Source organism: Passer domesticus, chromosome 3 (genome assembly GCF_036417665.1).
Source record: "Passer domesticus isolate bPasDom1 chromosome 3, bPasDom1.hap1, whole genome shotgun sequence".
Lineage (NCBI taxonomy): Eukaryota > Metazoa > Chordata > Aves > Passeriformes > Passeridae > Passer > Passer domesticus.
Genome location: NC_087476.1, coordinates 107,820,106 through 107,846,008, shown reverse-complemented (window position 1 = coordinate 107,846,008; position 25,903 = coordinate 107,820,106). Strand labels below are relative to the sequence as shown.

General features: G+C 47.1%; 2 protein-coding genes and 1 long non-coding RNA gene across 8 annotated transcripts in view; 2 read left to right on the top strand and 1 right to left on the bottom strand.

Moving 5' to 3' along the window:
* LOC135297413 (uncharacterized) overlaps window positions 1-17,081 on the top strand; it is a 93,152-nt gene extending 76,071 nt beyond the window's left edge. The window contains exon 4 of the long non-coding RNA XR_010359423.1: window positions 16,330-17,081. This is a non-coding gene — a long non-coding RNA (uncharacterized LOC135297413). The remainder of the gene's footprint in view (window positions 1-16,329) is intronic.
* Window positions 17,082-18,830: 1,749 nt separating this feature from the next.
* Window positions 18,831-21,701, bottom strand: LOC135297835 (basic proline-rich protein-like). Its single transcript, XM_064415789.1, has 2 exons — window positions 20,649-21,701; window positions 18,831-19,414 (listed from the first exon to the last, which is right to left on the bottom strand). The coding sequence occupies exon 1, from the start codon at window positions 21,699-21,701 to the stop codon at window positions 20,691-20,693; it is 1,011 nt and encodes a 336-aa protein (XP_064271859.1). The 3' UTR covers window positions 18,831-19,414; window positions 20,649-20,690.
* Window positions 21,564-25,903, top strand: part of MEIS1 (Meis homeobox 1) — a 107,809-nt gene continuing 103,469 nt past the window's right edge. The window contains exons 1-2 of one of the 6 annotated variants that reach the window (XM_064414924.1): window positions 21,564-22,357; window positions 24,400-24,626. In XM_064414924.1, coding sequence (XP_064270994.1) covers window positions 24,427-24,626 — 200 coding nt within the window. In that variant the 5' untranslated portion in view covers window positions 21,564-22,357; window positions 24,400-24,426. The other 5 variants (XM_064414923.1, XM_064414926.1, XM_064414922.1 and 2 more) reach the window with 5 other exon arrangements.

The window sequence follows — 25,903 nt, the reverse complement described above, 5'->3', positions numbered from 1 at the left end:
GCTGAAACAAGGAATGTTCCACCAGCTTTGCAGGGTTCCAGAGTCACGCATCATTTCAATCTAAAAATAAATCCCAAACGTGGTATACTGGTTTTGAAGACAAGTTGAACTGTGCTTTGCATGCAGAGATGATGTTGCATTATATTTTCATCATGGGCATGAAGCCAGCACTAGCTGCTTACCAGTATAATTATGAGTAAAAATACTGTGGGGCTGGGCTGTGCGAGACTCTGGGGTCTGCAGTGGAGCTGGGCAAACTCCACTACTCAAAATCATCTTTCTGTGCATGTGAAAAACTTAGGAATACATACTTTTAATCTTTTAAGAAAGCTTACTCAGAATCAGGTTTTTAACATAACTACAGTAACTAAAATCTTTTTTGACTACTGAAAGGGGTAAAAAGTGCTTTAAATTTATTAAAAACCACAAGATCACATGGTTGTAAAGGAGGTCTTTCATCAGCTTCTACTTAAACACCAAGGAATCATGCTGGACCCCCTCTTCTTAAGTCCTTGCAGACATCAGTGAGTAATCCTGCCTCAAAAAATAAAGAACAAAAAAATTAAATAATGGCACGATTTCACCCGGAATCATTTGTTCTGTTGGTGAAAGTCACAGAGAAAAGTCCTAAAATTATACAATTATAATAATAAATCAATTCAGCATGTCATTCCTGCTTTTCTACATTAATAAATTAACCATGTAACATTGTTCAAAATTATGTCAGTTACGCATATAATAATCTTTTAAATTAATGAAGTGATGAAGCAGTTTGATGACACCCATGATTTACAGGGCTGCTTTTAGCTAATGTTAAAAGCCTTTCATTTAATAAATTGTCCCCTTGAGAAATTACCAAAAATTAATATTTTCTATGCTAAATGTTCCAAGGTTTACACTTTTTCACTATATTAGCAAACGGCAAGGGAAAAGCATTTTTCAAAATATATCTTCTTTTACATATATTTAATTGAAATTAATTAGTATATTACTTTAAAAGGAAATTATCCCAGGGAAAGGTGTGGGATCATTTATGAGAGTTTCTTATGGCAATAAAACAGCATTTAAACAATGGAATTAATCATGTCTTTAAAATTTTTTATGATAGATTAGGAATCATTCCAAGCTTTTTGATTAAATAGAAGGACATTCCATACAGACTGGACGAAAAAAAAAAATCCAGCTATTTCACTGCAGTTAATATTTCCCTGGTTCCATTATGTCAGGTTATGTGCTTGCAGAATATTTACTGAGCTAAAAGCAAAAGTCCAAGTGATGCTCACAAGATCTATTTTGCTTTGCTCTTCCTTGTGCTTGGCACCCTGATGTAATGTATGCATAAGGTTGTGAATGCTTAATATTTCCCATTTTATGCACATCTTATCAGAATTGAGCTTTAAAGCCACTTTCTCCTAGGGTTGGTTGGGATTCAAGGAACATAACGTGAAATGGTATAGTGTGTCCTATAAAAGAGGTTAAAATGGAGGTTATAATTACGAAAGCTCAATAGATTTGAAAGCCAACTCAGTGCCCCCACACATGTGATACTATCTCCAGAAAGGGAAAGAGATATATAGGACTATAAAGGGAAGCCTGTAATTGATGCTCTCTGTACTTATTAGGATTTGTTTTAGTAACATCAGGGACTCGTTTTTGTACTACCTCTGAATAAATAATGTGCACAGTAGGTTGGGTCAATTCCTTTTCACTTTGAAATATTTTCAGTGGTTGCACTAAAACCAAGAATAATTCATTGGCTTTTTCTAAGGCAGCTGAATGTATTATGAAAAATAGGTGCGTTAACTGATTTATTGGGGGTTGGGGGGGCAGTCTATAACGGGGGCCAGCATGAAAAAGAAGGGACTCGTGGCCTTAGGGTGATGGGAGAGCATTTTCCATCTCAATCAGGAGCATTTCTCAAAAAATAAACAGGATCTCAGAAAAAAGATCTTGTTCCAGTGTTTGTATTTGAACGCTCCACGGGTGAAGTCTGCCACACAGCAGAGGCTCCGAAGGGACACCCAAATATAATTACCCATGGACAGAGCTTTGCCTCCGGTAAGTAAACCACCATAATGAGCACAGCTCCTCAAATACATATTTGTTTTAAAAAATAAGTGAAACAGAACCATCCCAAAAAAGCCTGAAAATTGATTCCAGTGCAGGCTTTGTTTGGCTTCTGCTTCTGGCACTGATTCCAGAGTTTAATATCTCCGGCAAGTTACTGCTTTATCCCGGGTGCCAAGTTCCAGATCTCTCAAACTGCTCTGGCCCCATCGGCAGGAGAGACACAGTGATGCTTAGCTGACCTTGTTGTCCTTTAGTCCTTTGATATGTCTGTAGATGGAAAGAGCCGCAGAAGGACAAATCCATTATTAATAGCAGTGATTAACAGATTAGTTGTAGCTCCTTCTAATATTTCTACAGGTACCTCTCTGCAGCAGTATGTGAAATAGTAAGTTTTTTCGTGGAAAGTTTGGTTAGTTGGGATTTGTTTTGCGAAAATATGTATTTTGGGGATTGGGCTTTGCAGAGCTGCCTCTGGAGCCTCTCCTAGTGCTCCAATCCTTCCTTGGAAAAAGAGCATCAAGGAAATTCTGCCTGTCTGTGTGTCACACTAGGCAGTGAGGAGCAAGGGATTTTTTTCTCCAGTTCTTTTTTGGTATGAATTTCCCCCTTGAAGTTCAGTCTTCAGTGAGGGTCTAGTTTCATTTGGTTGTAAGAAACAATGCCAATCTAGCAAAGTGAGGAGAATTTCTGTGGTGGTGGAAAACAATGTTGCACACACTCCTGCAATACAAAGTTTGTCCGTCCAGAAAGGAAGAGCCTGATCCTGTAAAAGCAGCAGGGATTTGTTATGAGATCTGAGGGTACTTAGGATAAATTCCTCTAGTGATTTACACTGAGCAGGGGTCAAGACAGTGTTTTCTGAAAAAATGTGAAGTATTTTGAGGATCATATAATTGTCTTCTACTGCAGGATTAGCTTTGGATACCATCTTGGAAGTGCTACCAACTTTTGAGTATTTGCAAAAGCATCTGTTAATGTGAAGCGTAGCTGCCAAATAATTTAACAAAGCTGAAATGACTGTGTGTGGAAGTGTTACTCCCTGCCCCCAGGCAACCAAACCATCTGTAAATTCTAGCCATGGACAAAATTCATGGGTACAAACTTGGGACTTAGTAGGGAAAGTTGTTGCTCCAACAGCTGGAATGACCAACAGCCATTGGGTTTGGTGTGAGTTCTCAAGACATTTGGCAAACCTTTGCTTGTAGTGGAAAAATTAATGAGGGTGAGTCTAGTTTTTACTGTGATACTTCCAGATAATTCTAGAGATTATTAGTTTTGGGGATTTGTTGAAAGAGTATCTCACCCTGATTTCTGCAAGAAAATGGACCTTCCAAGCTGCAACAGTAATAGGACTGATAATAAGTGGGATTTAATGATACTTATTCATTTAAGAGCAGAAATAATGATATTTATGTATCCTTATTAAGATTCTTTGGATTTTATTTCTAGGGGAATATAAGTAGTAATAACAACAAACACATAGAATAAGTTGTGATCTCTGAGAAGCACCTCCAACCATCCAAAAAAAAAAAAAGAGGGAATTTCTTACTTTGTGCTTCTGTTGGGATAGACAAGGATTGAATCATCCTGTGTAACAGAATGTATCTAAATGCAGATAGGGCGAGGAAATCCACACATTTCTGCCAGCAGAGTTTCTGCTTAAATATCTTTACGGCAAGAAAGAATTCCATCTCACTCCTCAAGTCCTAGAACAAATTGAGGGGTTTGTGTCTAGCAGTAATTTTTCAGATGGGGAAATGACCTCAGACTGCCTCAAGAGACTTGGCAGAGGAGAGTCAAGAGGATGCAGGAGAAAAGAAGCAGTCCTTGAGCAGTACCAAGGGCTACCTCCTCTACTGCTGTTTTGCAATGAAAGCTGTCGGGCTAAAGAGGAAGTTACAGCATGAAAAACCCAGCAATTTGCACTTTCAGCTCATGCCATTGATGATTTTGTAGCATCTGCCTCTGTGGACTGTGCTGTACCTGCCTCTGCATCCACACCAGACATCTCTTCAAGCTTTTGGCAGAAGTTTCTGGTCCATGCAAATCTCTTTTGCACCTACACTTTGGCAAAAGCGCAGCTGTCCTCTGTGAGCAGCATGATCCAAGCCTTGCTCCAAACAAGTGGCAGTGGTGGGACCATGCTGTTGGGTCTCATTGCTGGGGGACAGAAGCTTCTACACGAAGATAAGCATTACGTTTGGGGGTTGATTTCTACATAATTAAGTAGTGGGTAAGTCTGCATCAGAATTTATCACAATCTTATTGGCCACAGCAAGGTAGTGCTATGAGGAAGATCTATTGTTGCTCTTGTCTAGTTGTCAGTAATATCATCTGCATGCCTGTGTCCTTCCAGAGCTGAAGACACTCTTCATATTGTGTGCCAACAAGACTAATTTTATTAACACCTTTTCGTGCAAAACCAGCTTCTTTCATTTTAAGTTGTTGGACCTGAAGTTCATGGAGGGCAATAGAAAAGCTTAGAAGGTCTTACAGCTCCTCTTGCAGAGGTGAGGCTTCAAAAGAGCTGAGAACCAGAATTTCAGACCTTAGATATGGGATGTAAAGCACAACTGGGTTAGCAAAGTGTTGTACGCCAAATCAAGCACCTTAATTGAAATTTAGGCCAGTGAGGAGAGTCTATAGGGAAGTTCTGCTCTAAGTGACTATTACATTTCTACTGCATATCTCTGAAGGGGGTGGGAAAACAAATTCCTGACCACTGCTTGAAATGCTTAGTATCCCCACCTTCCTGCTACTCCATCATTTGCCCACTGCATTTTAATTACTTGACAAGGAAGAATGTGTGCAAGTGCAAGAATTCGCTGGAGTGCCACACCAGGAGCAGATCTGCAAGGGGATGCAGGGGCTTTAAGCCTTTCCTAAACAACCTCAGTCTGTCCTGGGGATGCTCATGGGACTAGATTTGTCCTCACATACTCTTACTGTCAGTCCACCAATCTTATCAGGTCACTGTGCCACTTTCCCAAGGCTCACCAATCTCATGGAGCATCAGCTCTTGGCACAGGATAGTTTACCATGTGAAAAAGTCTACTTGTGTGTATAATTGACTTAAACAATTAGATTTGCTAAAAGAGCAGCCAGTCTTACTACTGGTATGCCCAGCAGATGCTATTTGAATTAGCTGAGAAATAAGGTGATGAGAAATGAAACTAAGCAATCTCTTTATTAAAGAAGGATGAGCCGGGCAACATTTGAGCGAAGCACCTCCTTCCACCTTCTGGGATATGGCAGAGTCAGGGTACACCACAGTGGGCAGTGAATGAAGAAAAATGAAAAAGAAGAAGAGTAGGGCAGGAAGGCACCCATGGAAATAGGCTGCCCCCTTTTTCATTTCCTTGGTGTGCATCACATCCAAGTCCTGGATGAGAGAGGAGCAAGCCTTGAAGGTCACTTAAAAACCTGCAAGAAAAAAGATTGAACAGCACATGAGCAATACAAGGAAGCACTAAAGGACCAGAGGGAAAAAAGGCACTGACTGAAAAATTTAAAATAAATAAATAAAAAATAAAAGAAAATTTGAAACTTGGCAGTTTGTTGGCTGACTGTATAGCACGAGGTGATACCAAGTTTGGTTCCTGCTTGCTGATGGGTACAGAGAAAAGGTTGTGGTATGGTCAGGATCAGACTGGGCTTGCACAGAGGAGAGAAATTCACGGAGCCTGACTCACCCCTGGTTCACGCTTTGCACGGTCTGTTCCAGCCTCTGCAGAGGAGGTGCAAGAATTGCCAGTTCACGTGGTTGTGTAATACACCAGAGGAGGCTGAGTTCATCCCAGCAGCTGCCTGCAGTGGCAATGAGGGCTTGCCTGGCATAAAGGAAGGAGAAGACAGAAAAAGTAACCCCCAGGGGAGGGGAAAAAAGAAGTCAAAATGGTAATGGAGGGGTCACTACTGATGCTTTGTGTGACAGCTACGAGGGTGAGTGGAGAGAAGTGCACATGGGAGCACAATCGTGCCCTGCAAGAGCATCTCCCATCCTCTAAACAGGATGATAGGATCAAGTAAGTGCACTTTAATTAGAAACAGTATTAACTATTACTTGCAGCAACATTTTGTCCAAGAAGAATAAAATTCTTTGCATTTTGGATTGAAACTCCTCCCCAGGGAATCCATATTTTTCATTTTCAGAGCTAATGCAGAAATTCTGCTGTTTCAGTTAGCAGAAGAAAAATTTCCCATTCATCATGGATGCTGTTTGAGGGGATGCAGTTGCACATGCATCTTGATGGAACTGCAGAGGGTGAAAAATACAGTGTCTAGGCTTCCAGGTTAATGCCAAGCTGCTGTCTGATGCAGTGAAGAGATATATTGTGTCTTCTTCAGCTTTTAAAACCTGGAATAGCCAGCAGATCCTGGCAGACCAAGCTGCCATGAAGGGGTCAGCGAGACATAATGAAACATCCATGAGGGAAGAAGCATCCTGGCATAATACATGCATTTGCACAGGTTTGCAGGGCAGCCAGCTCTTCCATATCTCACGTTGCGTTAGCTGTTTATAAATTATTCCCTAAGTTTTATCACACACGCATATTCATTTTTAATGCTTAAATACACATTAAGAATAATTTTCTCTAAAGGATGATCCCTAATTCCATCAGGAGCAAAGCTAAGGAAATGATACATGCAAATTTGAGCAGGGGTTGGTACCATTAATCGCTGGCTTGTCTTCCTGGAGGGAACTTGCCAGTCCTGGGTCTGTCAGAGCTTGCAGCCTGGATGGGAGCCTAAAGGCCTTGGATGAAACCCTACCTGCATGCCAAGGTCCTTAACTCCCCAAACTTGCCGCTCCCACACCCAAAGGAAAGTGCTTGAGCTCTCCCACTTTCCCACAAAGACTAAATCTTTCAATTGCCTCCCACACAAACCAAGGGAAAGGATAGAGCAAAATGCATTTTAATGAGCATTTGAATAATCATCGGGATGAGCACTTTTCACTGACATAGCACCTTTTGTTCGAGTGATTTATAAACATCCATTAAGCCTGACAACTTCCCTGAAGGGTAATTTTTTTTTTTTCTATTCTCGGGAAGTGGAGAGCTGAGATTTGCTGGAGGATAGGGCAGGAAACTCATGGTGGGGCTGGAAATGGGAACCCTGCGTGCGGGATTTCCTCTCCCCCCTCCATAGGGTTTCCTCTTTGCTCACTAATCGCTAAGAGAGATCTTGATGACCAGATGCTCATAGATAACATAGCTCAAATATTGCTTCCTTTCTGAAAATTGCATGCTGGCTTGGTTCAAAGGCCAAATCCTATTCCACCATCAGCTGGTGGCAGGGATCCCATGGAACATCAGTGATAGGGAGGCCAAGCTACAAGAGTTTGGGAGAAAAAATCTAAATATGTGAAAACTTTTGCAGCCAGACACAGTTGCAGAGCACAGCGTTATTTAGAGCATTTTCTTCTACTTGAGAAAACCTGGAAAGCTTTAAATGGGAATGTTTCTAAAGGGCACATCCAGGCACTTTATCCAAAACCACTGGCAAGGCATTTCCCTCCCAGACAGCATGCACGTTCCTGGGTGCACTGACAATATTTCTTCTATGACATCGCCAGTTAAAAGGATTTATTTTCAGTAAAATAGAGTACTTCAGTTGTGTGATAGGCAAAAAAAGGTACACTATAATTAAAAGTGGGATTAGACAGAAAAATGAGATGTTAGGCAGATAATTAGGGAACCATTATAATTAGAATGTGCTTTTAAATCCCCTAGAAGCTTCTATTATGAAAGGGATGTCCTCTGATTAACTAATATTTCCTTTAAGTAGATATTTTTCCTCTTCCTTTTGGAAAGGAAAGCTCAAATTGAATGACTTCACCTTAAAAAATCACAGTTTACTGGGGCCCAAGCTTTCCTCATAACAAGCCAGTTTTGCTCGGGAAAAAAGACCTATATTGGGGTTGAAAGTGGCAGAGAAGATTTTACTAGTAAGCTTATTAAATTGCTTCTCTCCCCTATTAAATACAATCTTATTTATAGACAGTATTTAGTATTCTTTGTATTGAGCCTTTAAGAGAAATTATTGCTGTTAGAGCAGTGATAGCCTTAGATTAAATTTTTATTCATGCAGGTTTTATACAAGTGGAACTGCTGCATATTTCTATGTGAAGTAGAAAGCTGTGATGGTTTTGAAAGGATGGGGAGCTTCAGTGAGAGCTGTCTGACAGCTGCTGTTGATGAACACAAACCAACAAGCCTCTTGGAAGTTGCTTGTCTCTCTCTGGCTCTTCAGCAGGGAGCAGGGAAGGACAGAGGTCGATCCCACTTCTTACAGCTCCATAAATCAAGTCACTACATTTGTAAGTGAGTTGAAACTGGGGGAAATGAGAGGATAAGCTGTTCTGTTGCCCTCACCTGAGCCTTTTCAGGTGTTGATTTGAGGAGAAATTCTGTGAGAAAGCATCATATGCAAACAGGGAAAAGTGGAAAAGGAAAATAACTTGCTGAAAGTGCTGTCTCCCTCCCTTTTCTTTCTTTTTTAATTAAGTCTAAAATTTAAGAATTGAGAGAGAAGTGAGTGCAAAAGTTCATTTTGATTGCAAAGGCCAAATCTTGCCTCTTATTTGTAAAAGGAGGTGGGGAAGGCAGAGGAGGAGGCAGCCCAATGTCCAGGCCCAGCCCTGATGCATATTTCTGTATTGCTGTATTTGGACAAACAAGACTCCTGTTCTTTCACCTAAAAACCATAAAAGCAGATGGAAAATTGCTTTATTCAGGGTCAAGAACCTTGGCATCCATCTGCAGATATAAAGATAACTTATTTAAAAAGCCATTTGTGGTACATTCTGATTCCAGTTTACTGGACATAATGTTGAGAAAAACACTCAGAAAAATGATTTGAAATAGCCAAATGGTCAGGGAAAGGATGAAACCAACCCCAAATATAGTACATGGGTCCTGAATAAAGCAGCCTGGGGAAGATGCACCCTGCCTAAGGTTAGAGACCTCCAAGCCTGACAAGGGCATTGCTGCATGAGCAGCAAAAAAGGCTGGAATAGTTATTTCCAGTGTGAATGGGTGTCCCAGCCCACTACTTCTGGAAGGGGAGAAGCATCTCTTCAGGGTGTCTTAAGGAGCTGTGCATGTGGAGATCATCCCTGAAGCCCCAGGGATCATCAGTGCCCCAAGGCTGCAGGAGCAGGCTCAGGCACTGCGCTGTGACTGCCTGCTCAGTAACCGGGGAAAAGCACTGAAATGCCAGTGATGGGAGGGGCTGGACAAATGTCACCGACTGCCAGTGACACTGCAGGAGGCACCTGAGGGCAAGGGTCCTCCCAAAGATGGGAAACCCTCGGAGGCAGAGATGGCCTGGCTTGATGTGCACACTGGTTACGCGGAGAAGCAGCAGCTCTGCTGCCTGGCAGGGCACTTGAGATGATTTTTGGGATCTTTCTCCATGACCTAAGGGACTGGTGGGACCAGCCCCTTGTTGGGGTCAAAGGGACTGGACAAGAATGGTCTGACAGCAAAGCTTCCTGACTTAGTGCCCTTGCTGAAGGAGACAGCCACATCAACACAATCATCCAGGAGCGTGTTGCTGAGTATTCATGGTGACTGTGCAGACTCTGGAAGGAGAAATACGAAGCTAAACTGCAGAGATGCTGCTGCTGGAGTGGACTGGGATCATCTGATGCCTCCTGACTTCCCAGGATGAATGCTGACATCCCAGTCAGGAGAGAAATACCCAAGCTGAAGGGAGTGAAGGGACTTTTGTGATTCAAAGCTGTGGCCTCCTGCCCTACATTTGCAGGATGGAGGTCACAGAGGAATGTGAACTCGGTTTCCTTAATCCTCTGAAAAATATCTGGGCTTCTCACTCCTGCAGAAAAGAGCCATTTGGCCTAATGATACCTTGCAGCTCTGCAGTGCCATTCAGCCAAGATGCTGAAGCATTTTAGGTATCTTAATTCATCCTTTCAGCAAATAGCCAAGCCTCTGCACAGCAAAGTGCTCGTGTTAACAGTACAGCACAATGGGGAAAATACAGTACAGAAAAATATGATGGGTTTATGTCTTTTATGTCTTATACTGCAAACACATAAAAACAATTAGGGTTTGGAGAATATTTTTTAAAAGCAAAGAGAATGATTGGCAAGGCAGAGAAAATAAATATTACACCCTTGAGAGGGTTAGGGACATATTATTTTTCCAATTTTACAGAAAAGAAATGCCAGATCAAAATTACTTTCCCAAGATCACACAGGGTGATCCTGCCACCTTTTCTATTGAGTAGTTCTTACTCAAGGGTTTGTCTGTCTTTGTGCCCAAAGACCTCCTTTAAAGCCTGCTATCCAGTGGTGTAAATTTACAGTGTATTAGCCACTCTATATTTATTCCCCACATAAATATCTCTTCAAAGTGAGCTGCCTCACCCAAAGGCACTTTCAGAAGTGTAAGGCCAGCGATAATGCTGCTAAAAGAATTAACACTGTCCCACATAATTAGCGGTAATTAGTACTGGTTAGGACAGGAGTTAATGCACACTAGTGGACATAAATTCTGCCTTTGTGTCCCTGTGCTGACATAAAACCAGCCTGGGAATAAGATCCCACTGGGTGAGAAAGTGAAGAGACCAGGTTGATAATCTGATGCCTCATGATGCTGGAGCTCAAATTCTTTTTATTCCAGGCCTTTCTTCCCACCATGAAAGCTTGCACCCTCTTTTTTGGCAAGAGAGCAGTTCTACCAGTGATCCCAGTGGTATTTGATAACCCATATTTCTCTGGGTCTTGGGGGAAAAAGAAAACCTGCATATTAAAACCTGGCCACTGTGTCAATACAGTCAAATACCTCCAGGGATTGTTTCATAGCTTCCTCCTCTGGGGTTAACTCTTTATGGCAGCAAAACCAAATTACAGTCTCAACAGCAAAGAGACTGCAATTTAAAAAAAAGACAGTATCAAAATAAATTCAGGTTATCTCCTCCTGCAGGTGAGAAGCTGGTGGGGTGATGGATAACCTTGCATAGGAAGGTGGATGGTGGCATGGGGACAAGTGCCAGTGCACATCTGGCATGCACATGCATTCAGGATACCACAGCAAACCTCTTGGGAAATGGTTGGGAAGTGAAGAACTGAGCACATATGTATTCAAATGTATTTTATTTCAAACTGTTCTCCACAGCTTGTCTGAGGTTGGAATAGTCCTCCTTGTGGGAGGACTTGAAGTTTTAAAGAAAACATGGATTGCACAAAGTCAGCTGGCTGCAAAAAACTCTCCTCCTTCTTTCCTTCCTTCCTTCCTTTGAAGATGATTTGACATGCCCATCAATAGTTATAAGTACATGAAAGGGAAAAACAGTAAAGTGGAGATAAAGTTTTGGGCTGAAACCCCTCATTTTTATGCTAGACAACTGCTGTGCTTATTGGGTTCAGGAAAATAACTTCATAAATACATGCAGAGTCTCAAGATATAATCACAAAGAAACTGAACTTTTCTAACATAAAGGCTGCCCACTTCAGCTCCTTGGGTTTTCTTGGGGGTTGGAGGATGTGCAGGCTGAATTGCCATAGGTGCTGAGACTGAGTCTGATTTCCAGGAGCACTGAGATCCATCTGCTTCTGCTCTCTTCACCCAGACCTGCTGGAGCTGAGCACCATTCATAATCAGGGCCCAGCTGGTCTCTAGAAAAAAGCCTTTTCCAAGCATAAAAATTATTTGAAGTGTAATTTTAGGTTCAACATCTAAAACACAGAGATAAACTGTATGGACACTTTGATTTAACCTGATCTCAACATCATTTTGAAGATGAGGGATTAATTTGAGCTAAACAAACAGAAAGTGCTCCTAAATTGATTTTTTCTTTCTTTTTTTAAATTTATTTTATTTTTATTCTGGGTTCACCTTATCTAGGTTAAGAATTCAGCTGAAGTTAAAACTGGCATATTTTTATGTCAGCTAGTTTTGTCTAGAAACCTGTGGGTCTGTTGTGCCAGCTCATTGGGTGCTTGTAAATGGATTTCATTTTGATCAAAGAGGCAGTGTTATTCTCAGCCTGCCGGAGAGGGACCCCCAAGGTGATGTCAGCCAAGGGAAGAGTCAACAGTGGCAGAAAATGTGTCACAGAAGAACTTCAAAGCAGGATCCACAGGCAGCTTTGGCTAGAAGCAGGGAACAGATCCAAGGGAAAACATGAGGCAGGCTGGCTTGGCATCCTAAACAAAATCTATATTAAGAGACAGGCAGGTAAGAAGAACTTTATGAAAGGCACTGGAAAGTGGAAAGAGGGAATGGAATAAACTACATGCCCAGAGCAGCAAGTGGTCCCTTGATGGGGTTTCTTAGGAGGTCTCTTACTTGAAACACTGCGGGTTTTTTAGACACTTATGAGGTAAAGTTCCTCTGAGAGCTAGTGGTTGTTTGTGATGGTCTTGGTGTTTGGAGGAACTCACAAACCCATTGGGCAGTGAAAAAGGAATCAGTGGAGATGAAAACCCTCTGTGGGACACAGCAGAGCAGCAAGGCAGACCAGAAGACCAAGCAAGGAATGTGTGTCAAGCCACACTTAATATTATTGGTGACAACTGCCACTTTTGGAGAGTACTACGTGGCATATAGCTCTGTGAAGAGTCACCTGAGTCCAGGAAGACAAGAGATTCTTTTGTGTGATTCCTCAGGGAGGAGCCCGGCCCTGCATCCCAAAACCCAGAAGAAGAAATCAGGTGGTTACCTACCTCCTGATCCAACATGGACAATGAAGGTGACATAAAGGCATCTAGTGAAGTGCTGCTGATGGATCTCAGCCCACATGATGCCAGTAAGGAAATATTTGGGATAACTGCAAGTCTTCTGAAAAAATGTGAGGAGAATTGCAAATACATGCAACTGCTGCAAAAGTCTCTAGCATGGAGACACTCAGAAAGCACATTGCTCACAAGTTTGTCATACCAGTAGGGAGGGAGGAAGAGGAGGAGGAGGAGGAGGAGTTGGCATTCCCAGGTATGGAAACCCCAGGCAGAAAGCCACCAGTCCTTCAAGTTCAGTGAGGCAGAGCAGAATCTGAACTGTGTGGGGAAGTCAGAGGGTGGAGCTTTCCCTCAAGTTACAGACCCAACATGTGCTTCTAATAGAGAAACTAAAGCAGAAGCTAGAGTTACTGCAAGGCTGAGTGTACTAATGAATCAAATTGTCTCTACACGACTTCAAAGGCTTTGGGAAGGAGCAAGAATAACTAGAAATGTAACACTAATGGTAAGGACAATGTGGCTGGCACTGGCTAAACCCAGCAAGGGTCTCTTCATCAGCAGAGAGGCAAACTGTGTATGGAAAAGAATGGAATAAAAAGTGGATCTGGTGGTGCCGTGCAGCAGAGGAGAGGGAACAGCTGTGTCCTCAAGTTTGGTGACAATAAATGCAAGGCAGAATGGGCTTGGTACAAAAATGAGGTGAGCAGTACAGTAATAGAATTTGAAGGGGATCCAAGTAAGAAGTGCTTCAAATAGTGGCAAGGACAGGAAAATAATAGAAAGGGTTACAACTGATCAGCAATGTAGACAACTATAATAAACTTCAACTTGGAAACATAAAAGGAAAAATATGATCTTGGATGATATTGGAAAAATAATTTAAAGCAAGATATTCTGTGGGTGGGGAGAGATCTGGGTAAGGTCCAAAGTTTCTGAGTTTAAAAAAGTTTATGAGTTAATGAAGAGAGGGGTGGAACAGCTTGTCTTCCAGCAAAGGCCCAAGAGGCAAAGCATCTCGCCTTTGCTTCTTGCACCATCACGTTTTTTTGGTTGAGGCCCTTGAAAACTTTCTGTGTTTCAAGTGCTCTGTCATGGAATGAGGATTTCCTGGCAAGCACATGTGCTCATAAGATGTTCAGCTGCTACAGTGGCACCCCCTAAACCATGAGCTGTCACATATTGTTTGGGTGAGTGGTCCCGTTTCTGGGGATGCACTTGAGGAAGGCCAAACTGAGAGGGATGTTAGAAATGGAGAGGGGGACTGAAGTGACAGTTTAGTGCATCCTCGTGGTACCTCATAAACTTGACTCTGTTCTGATCATGTTTGCATCTGCACAGCCATAAAAGCAGTGTTTTGAGGCAATAAGAGGGGTGAGGCAAAGAATTCAGTGTCCCCAAAATCCCCAGGGAACTGCTTGGGTGGGTAGAGCCTTCTGACATGCTTTAATTAGCTCCACCACAGTGGGATTCAGAGCTACTTTGGTCATGTCTACGTGTGCTGTGATTCATATCTGCTTCAGATACAACCCTTCTCAAAATGTGACTTCGGAACTTAATCCCAGTGACTTGTAATAAGAGTTGGCTGGTAGGCAACTCCTAAAGTGGGACTTTATGTCCACATTCACTGAAGATGGTCTATATCTCTTGCAGAAATTAGGTGCCAAATTTGCAATGGACTGTGATCACTGTTGTGTTGAGAGAAGAGACAAAATATCTTTAGAAATCTGAACGTAAATGTTGAATGTGGGATAGTCCTCCTCAAAGCCCTCTTAGCTAAAAGACAGAGTACTTCAATTGATCTAAATTCTGATAAATGCAAAGAAATAGCATTGCAGGAGAGCTGAGCTGATAATTCTATGAGATGTTTCTTGGGTTCCACGTAAAAAGTACTTCCTTTCCAAAGTCCGGATGTCTATCTGATTTCATGTCTTCTTCCTACAACTAGGTTGAGGATAAGAGCAAGAAAGCATTTTTTCAAAGTGTAATTACAGCTTTTCAAGCAAAGCTAGCATCCTCAAGGTAAAAATAGTGCCCTAGCACTGGAAGCAAACATTCTCTTAATAAATCTTGGTGGATTATTCTGACTGCAGTTTCCTCTTGAGAGCTGCAGATCCCAGGAGACCTTTCATATGAACCCTTTAACCAAGCCACAGAAAGTGACAGTTACCATCATGTCATTATGAAGGATGCTCAGAATCCCCAGACCATTGGAGTTTCTCGTCTGAAACTAGTGCCTGGGCCTGGCCCAGTCCCTGTGCATCTCTGTTCCCTCTCTGCAGACCTGCAAGGCCAGCATGGAGAATTCAGGGGCCAAGCCAGGATGAGAGGCTGCCGCCACCGTGGCTGCAGGGCTGTGGAGGGGGAGATGCTGCTGCTGCTGCCTGGTGGGAGGCCCAGGGCTCAGGAGGCAGCTCCTGGGTCTGGGGCCCCTCCGAGGGGATGCTTGCTCTGCTTGGAGGAAAGTACAGCTTTCACTGCCTCCCTCCCCAGTTCTACTCCTTCTCTCCTTCACTTTCTCCCCGCTTCCCTGCCTGCTTCTCACAGCTGCTGCCTTGGGGACCCAGCCTTGGTGAGGGAGGAGGCAGCCTTCCCCAACAAGGCTCCAGGGTAAGGGCAGCTGCCCCTGCAGGATGGAGAGGGGTGACAATGGGATGAGCACACCTATCCTTGGAGGCAAAGCCCAGCTTTCTGGTTTGGGGCTGGCATGGCTTGTGGGGCACTGCTGTGAGTGGGGAGGTGTAGGGAAAGGGGAGTGCCACGTTTGAGTTCCCCTGCTCTACGGGAGGTTTTTAACAAGGAGGGCTTTTGCTAAGTTGTCCTTAGAGCAGTCCTTGGTTGTGCATGCACACACACATGTCCATAGAGGCTTTTCTCACAGCCACCATAGCTGGCCAGAAATTGTCCACGGGAGTTCAAAGAGACACATATATCCATGCACCCACCTCTCAGACACCAAAGTGAATGACAGCTACCCATCCTGCTGTCACCCACGCTACTGCAGATCCTCTCTGCTTCCCTACACTCTTGTGCACCAAATTGGATCCAAACTACTTAGAGTTGAGGCACTTGTGCCCAAAGAAACGTTGCAAAATGAAGGAGCAAGAGCAATTGGAAGCTCTTTTGCAGCTCCCCCCACTCCCGCATTTTTTTTCTTTCTTGCCGAGAGAATTGTTTGCGGGTAGAAGAGAGGGATGTTTAAATAGCTCCGCAGATCCATTTAGTAAAGTCAATATGCAATTATGCAAAAGCCTGTGATAATACACCCCCTGATGCAGATAGCAGCGGTCGGAGCTGTCCTGGGGGATCCGCGGGCAGCTGGGAACTCTCGGGACGGGCTTGCAGGGACCCTGACACGCTGCCCTGCCTCCCCAGCCCTCGCAGCCCAGGCGCAGGTCGGTGCCCGGCGCCGTCGGGCTGCTGGGGCTGGGGATCCCGGGAACGCCCCGAGCCCCGTCCCGCGCCGCGCTCCCGGGCACGGGGCTTTGCTTCTTATTTTCCTTTGTTTTTTCTAATTTATAAAGCCTAATTGATTTGCATTCGATTTTTCCTAGATGGTATCGTTTGCGGGAAGCCCCCTCCGAGAGTTCTGAGCCTGCAGAGAGCCCCGGGTTCCCTGCCATCCCACCGGGCTGGATAGCCCCAGATCCCCGCTCTGAGGAGTGCCCATCCTCTGCGATCGGCATCAGAGGCACGCCGAACTAACGCAGTGAATGGGCTCATCAGCCGAGCTGCAGATGGACTTGGGTAATAGGAACGGAGCAATAGTGAAAATTACTTTGGAGGGAAACATCAGATCTGACAAAACTCGGCTTTTCTCTAGTTCAGCCGAGGTACCGTCAGACACAAATCTTCAATTCTCTGTCGCTTCAAATTGAGGTTTTGTGTTGTTACTCGCTAATTTGCTTCTTGTACAATGTTGCAAGTTTTTTCAGCCTCATTTGAAAGGGTAAAATACTTCGTTCAACTTTTTAGAAGATGTCCTTCGACTTCTTACACCAGAGACAGGCAATAATTTAATTTCTGGTTTATGTATGCTGAGGAAAGTATCCGTAATACCTTCTTGATTAAAATAAAATAAAATAAAATAAAATAAAACTAAAAAGATCAGGCAGATTTTTGTTTCCTTCAAAGACAGCAATTTTACCCGCAGAGATGAACTGGGAGCTGAATTTATCCCAGAATCAGCGAGGAAAGTCTCCAGAATAAAAGAAAAAGTATCAAATATTTTAAGCTAATGTCACCCTCTGTTGAACTCTGGCAAGTGGCTCTGAAGGCAAAGAGCAGTCGGAGCTGGTGTGCCACAAGTGGCAGGAGGATTTGCTTATACCTTCATTTAACCTATTAAAAGAAATCCCCACCATTGTTCGGCTACGTGGGTGTCTCCGTCTTTGTAGGCTACGTGCGGGCATATGTGTGGACTGAGAATAGGCTCTTAGAGATCTTCGCTTTAAAACATTCCTTGGAGTTCACATAGACCACTAGATTTTTATCTGCGTGTCCAGTCGGCTGCTGGCACTCTCTGTAAATACGACAAAGACTTTGCATTTCACAGCCCTTCTGCGGCTCTCGCCTCATAAAAGTCAAGGGTTCATGTTAGAACTTTGGGGTTTGGGTTTGTTTTTTTTTTTTAAACAACAACAACAAAAAACAGCCCAAAAGCTTTTTCCCCCTCTTTTTTTAATCTCTTCTTGCGCTTTGTATTTTTGAGGAGAACATTCCAGGCGCCACGGGAGCGGAGCAGCAAGTGGGCAGGGAGAGGGGAGAGGGGAATTATCCAGCTAGGCTGCGTCTGCCTTGGAGGATCCGCGGCTCGGGCACGGGCAAAGGTTCGGGAACTTAGAACAGCAACATCATTGCTTTCTCTAAACCGAGACTAACGCCGGGCCGGCGTAAACTCCGCTCTTGCTGCCCCGCCAAGGACTGGCATCAAAGCGATTGCCTCCGCTGCCCTCCGAGAGCATCGTCGGGGTGGGAGCTGCCCGAGCTGGGATCTCCCTCTGCCCGCAGGCTGCAGCCGGCTGGTCGCGGGGGGAGAAGTTTTTAAACCGTTCGCAAATATTTTCCCCTTCTTAAAAAAAAAAAAATAAAAAAAATAAAAAAAATAAAATTTCCTCTTTCCTACATATTAAGTTAATGTCCAGCTGCCTCTCATGGGTAAACTCAAACCATCTTCACCATATCATTGCTCCACGGTCTGCAGTCAGTAAAACCCTAAACACTTAAGAGTGGAGTTTTTATGCAATTATACAGGTGTAGCCTGAGGAAAAAACAAGTGTCTCTACGACTTTTCTGTCTCGGGTCGCTATTCTTCTACTGAGGACTTGGGCGTCTCCGACCCCTCCAAATTGCCGAAAACTGGACTTTTCTCTCGCAGAAAATTGGGAAGCGTTTCTGGCTGTAGTTTTCCCGTCTCCCAGTAGACGGCACAACAGCTCAATCCTTGGGATGCAGAGCAGCCCAGCGGCTTTTTTTTTTTTTTTTAATTAAGCAGCCACGATTTTTATCCAGCAATTTCTTTTATTGTTATTATTATTTAATTCAACGAGAAGTATAGGAATATCGACAGGAAAGAAAGAGGGTTTGGCATAGGCAGGGAATACAGGAGTGCCGGGGGGTGAACGGGCTAAAGGCAGGGATCGTCGCGAACCCCGGCGCGGAGCAGCGTTCCCAAATTAACCCAAATGGATTCGTAGAACCTAAACCGTGCAAGAAAAAACCCGTCCACAACCCCAGCACGATGGTGTTACCAGCTCAGGTGTTAGTGTACTGATTTTTGGCTGAAATGTTCTATTTGTAATGTGAAGTAGGAAGTGCAAGGCTCAGGTCGGCTCTGCGCTGCCTTGCCCGGGCTGCCCCGAGGTGCCACCGCGGGGAAAACCTGGCAGCCGTCGCAACTTTTGTCCCTGAAAGACTCCTTTTGTGTGCGGGTGCCTTCACTCCCGCCGCCGGCACCGCTGTCACCGCTGAAGTCTCGAAAATCCCGGCCAGCAACTCATTTCCCAGTTAATTTTATTTAAGGGGGGAGGGAAAAAAAGATGATAACGCTGTTGGAAACTTTTAAGACAACCGTAGATTTTATTAGGAAATATTTTACGAAGCCCTCCGTTTAATTGATCAAACCCCTCCGTAACTTCTGCAAGCGCCAGGCCCGGCCGTGGGGCAGCGGGCAGCTCCCGTTCCCGGCCCCGCGGACTCCCGGGGACTCCCGGGCGGCACCCGGGCCCGGCTGTGCCGGCGGCGGGCGCGGGGCAGCCCCGGCTGACCTCGGGCTGACTCTCCGCACGGACCCGCCGCTCTTTTGTTTTCTGCACCGGGAGCCAGTAAACAAACCCCCCAAATCCTGGCGCTGCGCTTCATCTGCGCGCTTAAACCCCTCGTTCTTAAACTCCTTTTATCATCACCCGCAGCCCACCCCCCAGCCCGATGTGACCTTTAATAGGCTCTAAACAAGTGCGGGTTTCCCCCCCACCCCCCGTCCGTCTTTCAGCCTTTCCATCAGGCTCTGACTTTTCGGGTATCTCCGCACGTATAGTGCCCCCCCCTTCCTTATCTGAAGCATTCCTGGATTATCTCCCGGCCGCCTTTCCAATGCTTTCTTCTGCGGTTTCTTGTTTGTTTCGCTCTTCTTGGTTGCTCCTATTTCAGTTTTCAAATTTCAGTATTAATGGTGAAAGAGCACACTTGGATGCTAATTCTCCCCCCGTTCCCCCGCCCCCCCCCCTCCCCTCCTAAATCCCTGCTAGGAAGGCGGCAGGGAAGCCAGCTAGAAACCATTTGATTGTTCCTAGGTATGACTAATTCTTTCCTTAAGCTGGGAAATTCAGCCTGATTAAAAGCCTCATTTATTATCCGATAAGCAAATGGACCCAGATTCCACCTTGTGGAGGAGGCTTCCTTGCTCCCCAGACGCCTTTTTTTGCCTCAGCTCGGTGGATCCCTTCTCCAAAGGCCCGGCCGCGGTCGGGGGGGCCGCGCAGCAGCGCGTAGGAGCGCGCAGAGCTCCGCGCTGCGCAGCGAGGCCGCCGCACCCACCGGACCCTCTCGCTCCTTCCTTATTGTTTTTCCCCCTATCCCTATTTCCCCCCGCCCCTCACCCTTTCCACATGCGATGCACAAGCTTAAAGAGACTCCCGCAAACCAGCAAGTTTTTGGAGGAAAAAAAAAAAAAAAAGCCCAACAAGAAAACCCAAACAGAGTTGCTTTCCTAAAAAGGCGGCTGGGTGCGATGCTGCGCGGGTGCCGCTGCAGCGCAGCGCATCCGCCGCCGCAGGAGTTCACCGGGATAGCGCGGAGTTGGCCGCTTACTTTTCCCCGTTTAATAGATGATTAATTGCTGTCCGGATTAACCCTCTCTCTCTCTTTTTTTTTTCTTTTTTTTTTTTTCTCCAGTTTTCTTTCTTTTTTCTAGCCGGCCTCTCGCAGGCGGAGAGGCGAGCTGACTAGTCCCTCGCAGCGAGCCCTAAGAGTAATAACTGTTTGCTAATTGTAAAATCCTTATCCAGGATGAGGTTTGGGCAAACAATTTGTAGGGCTGTAATTACATTGTAAAAGTGTTTCGGGCTGAGTTGCGCTGAATTAAGCTCATAAAGGCCTAGTGGAGACGCTGAAAAGGGGGTCTTTTGGTTTTTTTTTTTTGTTTTCTTTTTTTTTTTTTTTTTTTTTCATAGTGGGGAGGGTGGGAGAGGAAAAGAGGATGGGAAGAGGAGGAAACGCGTCCCTGGGAGCTGGGTCACAGCCACCCCCTGCAAGGACCGCTGCGGTGGGGAATGGTTATGGAGCGCCTTTCCCCGGGGAATTCGCCAGAGAAATGAGCCCCACGCGCGTGTCCCGGCTGGCTGGGTGGGGGTCAGTGCAGGAAAACGGCTCTTACCTGAGAGGTCTGGGTTTCTCTCGCCGGGATAAAAAGCCGGTCCTAGCGGAAAAGGGGCGGGAAGGGGGGGATCGAAACGCGTTTCCCCGAAGTTTGAGACGTGGCGGCGGGGGCCGAGCCGCTGCCCGCCGCCCCCGGTGATCCGGCAGAGCGGAGCAGCGTCCCGTCTGTCCCGGGGGATGCACCAGCGGAGCCCCCCCGCCGCTCCCCGTTCCCCGGCCGCTCAGTCCGCTGTACCGCGGGCTCTCCGCCGCCCGCCCCGCTGCCCGGGCGGGAGATGCGGTAGTGTCGGGGCAGCTCTCCCTGCAAGCGCCCGCTCGGGGCTCGGCGCAGGTAGGGGAGGGAGGGGCACGGCGAGTTCTCCGCTCCCGGACCGGCGGGGACCGGCGGGGCTGCGGGAGGGATGGCTGTGCTTTTGAACGCAAGGGAGCGGACCCCCGGCTCGGCGGATGGAGGCACCGGCGGGGGGGATGGCCCCGCGCAGGACAGCGCGCCGGCGGAGGGGATGGGGACAGGGCTGGGGCCGGGAATAAGGCTGGGGCCGGGAATAAGGCTGGGGCCGGGAATAAGGCTGGGGCCGGGCACCGGGACGGGGCCGGGGGCGCGCCCCCCCCGCGCGCCGGTCCGAGCCCCGCTTCCCGCCCGGACCAATGGGGGCGCGGCGCGGGGCGGCGCGGCGCTGATTGGTCGGCGGCGGCGCGGCGGCGGCGGCCGGGGGCCGGGTGAGCTCACTCGGCCGGCGGCCGCGGGGGGAGCCGCCGGGGAGGGGGGGCGCGCCCGGCGAGGCGGGCGGCGAAGCGAGGGGCGGGCGGCGGCGCGACCCCGGGGCGCTGCGCGGGCGCTGCGCGGGGCGGCGGCGCCGCCAGACAAAGGCGGCGGGAGCGCCCCCGCGGCCGCCGGGGGGGGGCGGACGCGGCGCCCGCGCGGTCGCGGGGGGGGCGCGGAGGGCAGGGCCGGGAGGGGGCGGTGTGTCCCAGCCGCGGCGCTGCGCGGGCGCGGGGCGGGCGGCGCGCCCCCCTGCGCCGGTGGCGGAGTTGCTGCCGCCCAGCGCATTGTGTAAGACGCGACCTGTTATGGCCACCACTACTTCCGGGTTCCCGCAGTCTGCTCCAGCCCGGCGCTGCGCTGCGCTCGGGCGGAGCGGCGGCGGCGGCGGCGGCGGCGGACGGACGGCAGCGCTCGGACCGCGGCGGCGGCGGCGGCGGCAGCGCCTCCCCCCGCCTCCCCCCCCCGCCATCCCGCCCCGCTGCCCTTCCTCCCGCGCCCGCCCCGCACGGCACCCGCGCCCGGCCCGCCTCCGCCAGCCTCGCCCGGCGGCCGCGCAGGGGCAGAGCGAGCCGGCGCCGGCGAGGAATTAGGAGCGATCCGAGGAGGAGCGAAAAAAAAAAGCCCCCCATCATCATCATCATCATCATAATAACCATAATAAAAGGAGAGCCGGCGCGTTAGAGAGCCTTTTTAATTTTTAATTTTTCCCCCTCCTTCTCCTCCTCCCTCGATTTAAATTTTTTTTCTTTTTTTCTAAATTTTTTCTTTTTTTTTTTCTTTTTTCTTTTTTTTTTTTTTTTTTGGGTGAGCGCACTCGAAAATTAACATTCGCGGTGTCCTGCGCGGTGGGAGCACACGCAGCGGATCATCATCAGTCATTCACCACCTTGACAACCTCGCCTGTGATTGACAGCCGGAGTGGCAAAAAGCCATGAGACTTGGTAGTTGGGTTTGAGGGGCACTTTAAAAAAAAAAAAAAAAAAAAAGAGAGAGAGAGAAAAAAAAAACTGATTTGGGGAAAGGATATTTGCTTTCGCCCCGCTGCTGTCTTGGAAACGAGAGGGGGAGAGTAAGAGAGAGAGACAGGGAGAGAGGGAAGAAAGAAAGAAAAAAGAAGGAAGGAAGGAGGGAGAGTTGTTTTTTTTTTCTTCTAATTTTTTTTCTCCTTTTTTAATGCTGAGTTACTGTATCGCTTCGCTGAGATCCAGCAAGCCGAAGATTTTACTCGTTTGCTTCCATTGCTGGAGACGCTAAGGGATTTTTGCCTTTTTTTGGGGGTGAGGGGGGGGAACTTCGTGTTTCTTTCTTTTCACACTGGCCTTAAAGAGGATATATTAGAAGTTGAAGTAGGAAGGGAGCAAGCAGGCCGATGGCGCAAAGGGTACGTATGATTAAAAAAAAATGGATTTCAAATGTGAAATAATATTGAAACGTGGCTGACAGAGACGCTGCAAAAAAGTTTCTTTTTTTTTCTTTTTTTTTTTTTTTCCCCCTCCTTTCTGGAGTAGTGGCACAAAGCGGTGTCCTGCAGCGGGAGGATTTATCAGTTGTACTTGTAGGCTTAAAACCTGTGTATATTGCTATTTTCTTGATTCTTTTACTCCCCATCCCGGAGCTCTCAGGGAAGAGGCAAGCTTTCTATACATTAATGACATGCAGGCATGTAAGTGAATATGTCCGAGCCTCTGTATTTGTTGGTTTTGTAGCTCTAGTCCTACCAATGTCTTTTTTAAAATCACCAGTGCTTGAAATATTTGAATGTGTGCATGTCTTGGAGCATTTTGCTGTGTTAGTGATGATATACCGCTTCACTTTCAGAAGATAAGTTCTGGCTGGGAGTAAGCACAACTTTTTTTTTTCCCTTCTTTTACCTGCTTTTTTACTCACCCCTCTTTATTTTTATTTTTTTTAAATATATTCTGTCCCAAAAGGTGCAGTGCAGAGGGCAAACTCCCCCCACTCTTTTAGAAAGAAAGTGACTTTAATTTGAATTGGAGGTTACCAGCATTCACTGCCATGTGTATTGTTGTTTCTATTTTGGGTGCGATCCCCATTTTTTTTCTCTTTTCTTCTAACTACCTCCTAAATTGGAGTTTTGAGAAAAAAAAATAAATCAGCTGTAGTCGGGTGAACAGGGATTTGGGGAAGGAGAAAAGCCCTGGTAAGACGTTTTCTTGCCTAATTTGCCTCTCGCCGTCCGAGAGCTGGTTGGGAAAGAAAGTTCCTCTGCTGACAACTTGCCTTTTACTCTTTCGGTCCAAGCAAGTGTCAGGGATCTTTAAAAGTGTTTATTCACACCTTCGCTTTTAATAGATGAAAAGTGGCCGTTTCCCCCGCTGCCTGGGAACCGCGGTAGCTTTCGGTCCTTAATCTTTAACAAAGAAAACCCTTTAAAAAAAAAAAAAAAAAAAAAAAGGCATTCCCAAAATCCCGAGAGCCCGGGCGAACGTTTCCAGCTTTTCGGCTTTAAAAGTTGTGTTCGCGTGGAATTGCTGGAAACCCGCAAATCGCTCCTTCTCTTTTTTGGTTTTGTTTTGTTTTGTTTACCGCTGCTGAAGTTTTTGCATCCTCGCTGGGTGAGGTACCTGACTTCTTATCAGCGGGAAAAAGTTTAGCGGAGGGAAATTTGGATTCCGGGAACCGCTTTCATTCACGGGGTGGGTGGGGGGGCGGGGGAACTTTGGGGATGGGGATTGGGGTGGGTTGTTTTTTTTTTTTTTTCCCCCCACTTTTATTGATTTTATTATTATCACTAATACTGCTGTTGTTGCTGCCGTTGTTTCTCCTCCGCCCCAGACTCGGAGGGCTGCGGGCCGGAGCAGCCCAGCCCCTCCGCTCCCTCCCCGGGGCCGGCGCGGCGGAGCCCGGCCGCGCTCGGGGGGGACCGCGGCTCATCCCCGGGCGGGGGTGGGGGGGGGACAGGCCAGCGGAGCCGCTGCCCCCGCCTCCCCCTGACGCCCTGTCTGCTCTCTCTGCCCCGCAGTACGACGAGCTGCCCCACTACGGCGGCATGGAGGGGGTGGGCATCCCCACCACCATGTACGGGGACCCCCACGGCGCCCGCCCCATGCAGCCCGTGCACCACCTGAACCACGGGCCGCCGCTGCACTCGCACCAGTACCCGCACGCCGCCCACGCCAACGCCATGCCCCCCGCCATGGGCGCCTCCGTCAACGACGCCCTCAAGAGAGATAAAGATGCCATCTACGGGTGGGTGCCGCGCAGGGCTCCGCGCAGGCTGCGCGGGATGGGGCGGGGGGCAGCGCGGGCAGGGGAAGGGCGGGATGCGGAGCGCTGCGCGGAAAAGGGCCGCGCTCCTAATTTCGTGTCGTTGTTGCTTTGGGAGGCCGGGGGGAGGACGGGGTTGGGGTCCCCGTGGGCTCGGGGAAAAAAGGAGCTTGCTGGAGGGGCGGCAGGCATCACCGCGGGAGGAGGAGGCGGAAAATAATATTCCCAGGGCACAACCTGCGCCCGGTGGTAAATCTGTGCACGGAGTTTTGGAGCAGGGAGAGTTTGGAGAGCTTTGCCCAACTTTCCACCTTATGCGTCTTTCCTTGCGCTGAGAGAACTCAAGATCTGCTTCTCTCAAGACTTTTTATTTTTAAATTTTCTTTTAGTTTTCTTTTTTTTTCCCCCCCAAGTCTTTTATCCGACAGCATTGAATGTTTCTCAATGTAGCAACTTGTAAAGCAGTTTCTAGGCCGTTGAGATGGGAGCTGACGGGGTTATTACACTGGGCGCAGATGCTTTTAAAATGTATCTGCCCAGCTGGAGTTTGAAGGGAAGTTTAAGGAGCCTTTAAAAATCACTCTCAGGACAGTGAGGAGAAGGGGGAGGAAAATAAAATTCATAGAGTTCGATTTCTTTATCGGTTTATCAGAAATCTGAAGGGTTGGTTAAAAGTCGGTGGTGTACGGTACCCAGAGGGGAAAAAATAGGTATGAAGCCCTGGGAGAAAAAAAAAAAAAAACAACAAAACAACTCCCTGTTATAAATATACATATATATACGTGTGTGTGCGCCCACGCTTATTTATTTATTTAAATTATTAAACGGGCGAGGGAAGCAGATGCACACGCTGCCTTTCTCTCGGGGAGGCTTTCCAGGCTGGGATTGCCCAGGAGCACCTGGCTTCCCCCGCGGGCCGGCGGCTGCGGAGCCCCGGGGCGCAGGGCCGGGCAGGCCGGAGGGAGCTCGCCCAGCTTGGCCACTGGGTCGGAGCTCTGCTGGCTGCCTGTAAGGGCTTTTTCTCCCACCTTTTTTTTTCCCCCTTTGGATGGGGATTCTTTCTTTTCATGCTTTTCTGTTGGTTTGGGTTTGTTTTCTTCCCTCCTTTCGCTCCCAGCAAGTCCTCCAGCAGAAAGCGGGAATTAAAAGCATGAGAGGCAGAAGTGTGTGCCCAGGGATTTTAATTTTTTTCTATTTTTTTTTTTTTCCTAAAGACAAGGAAAGTTAATTCAAAATGGCTGCTGGAACCGGCTTGGGTT

Bases quoted from the DNA above. Each gene is read 5' to 3' on its own strand.
- LOC135297835 (XM_064415789.1), bottom strand. From the start codon at position 21,701: ATGCGCTGGGCGGCAGCAACTCCGCCACCGGCGCAGGGGGGCGCGCCG.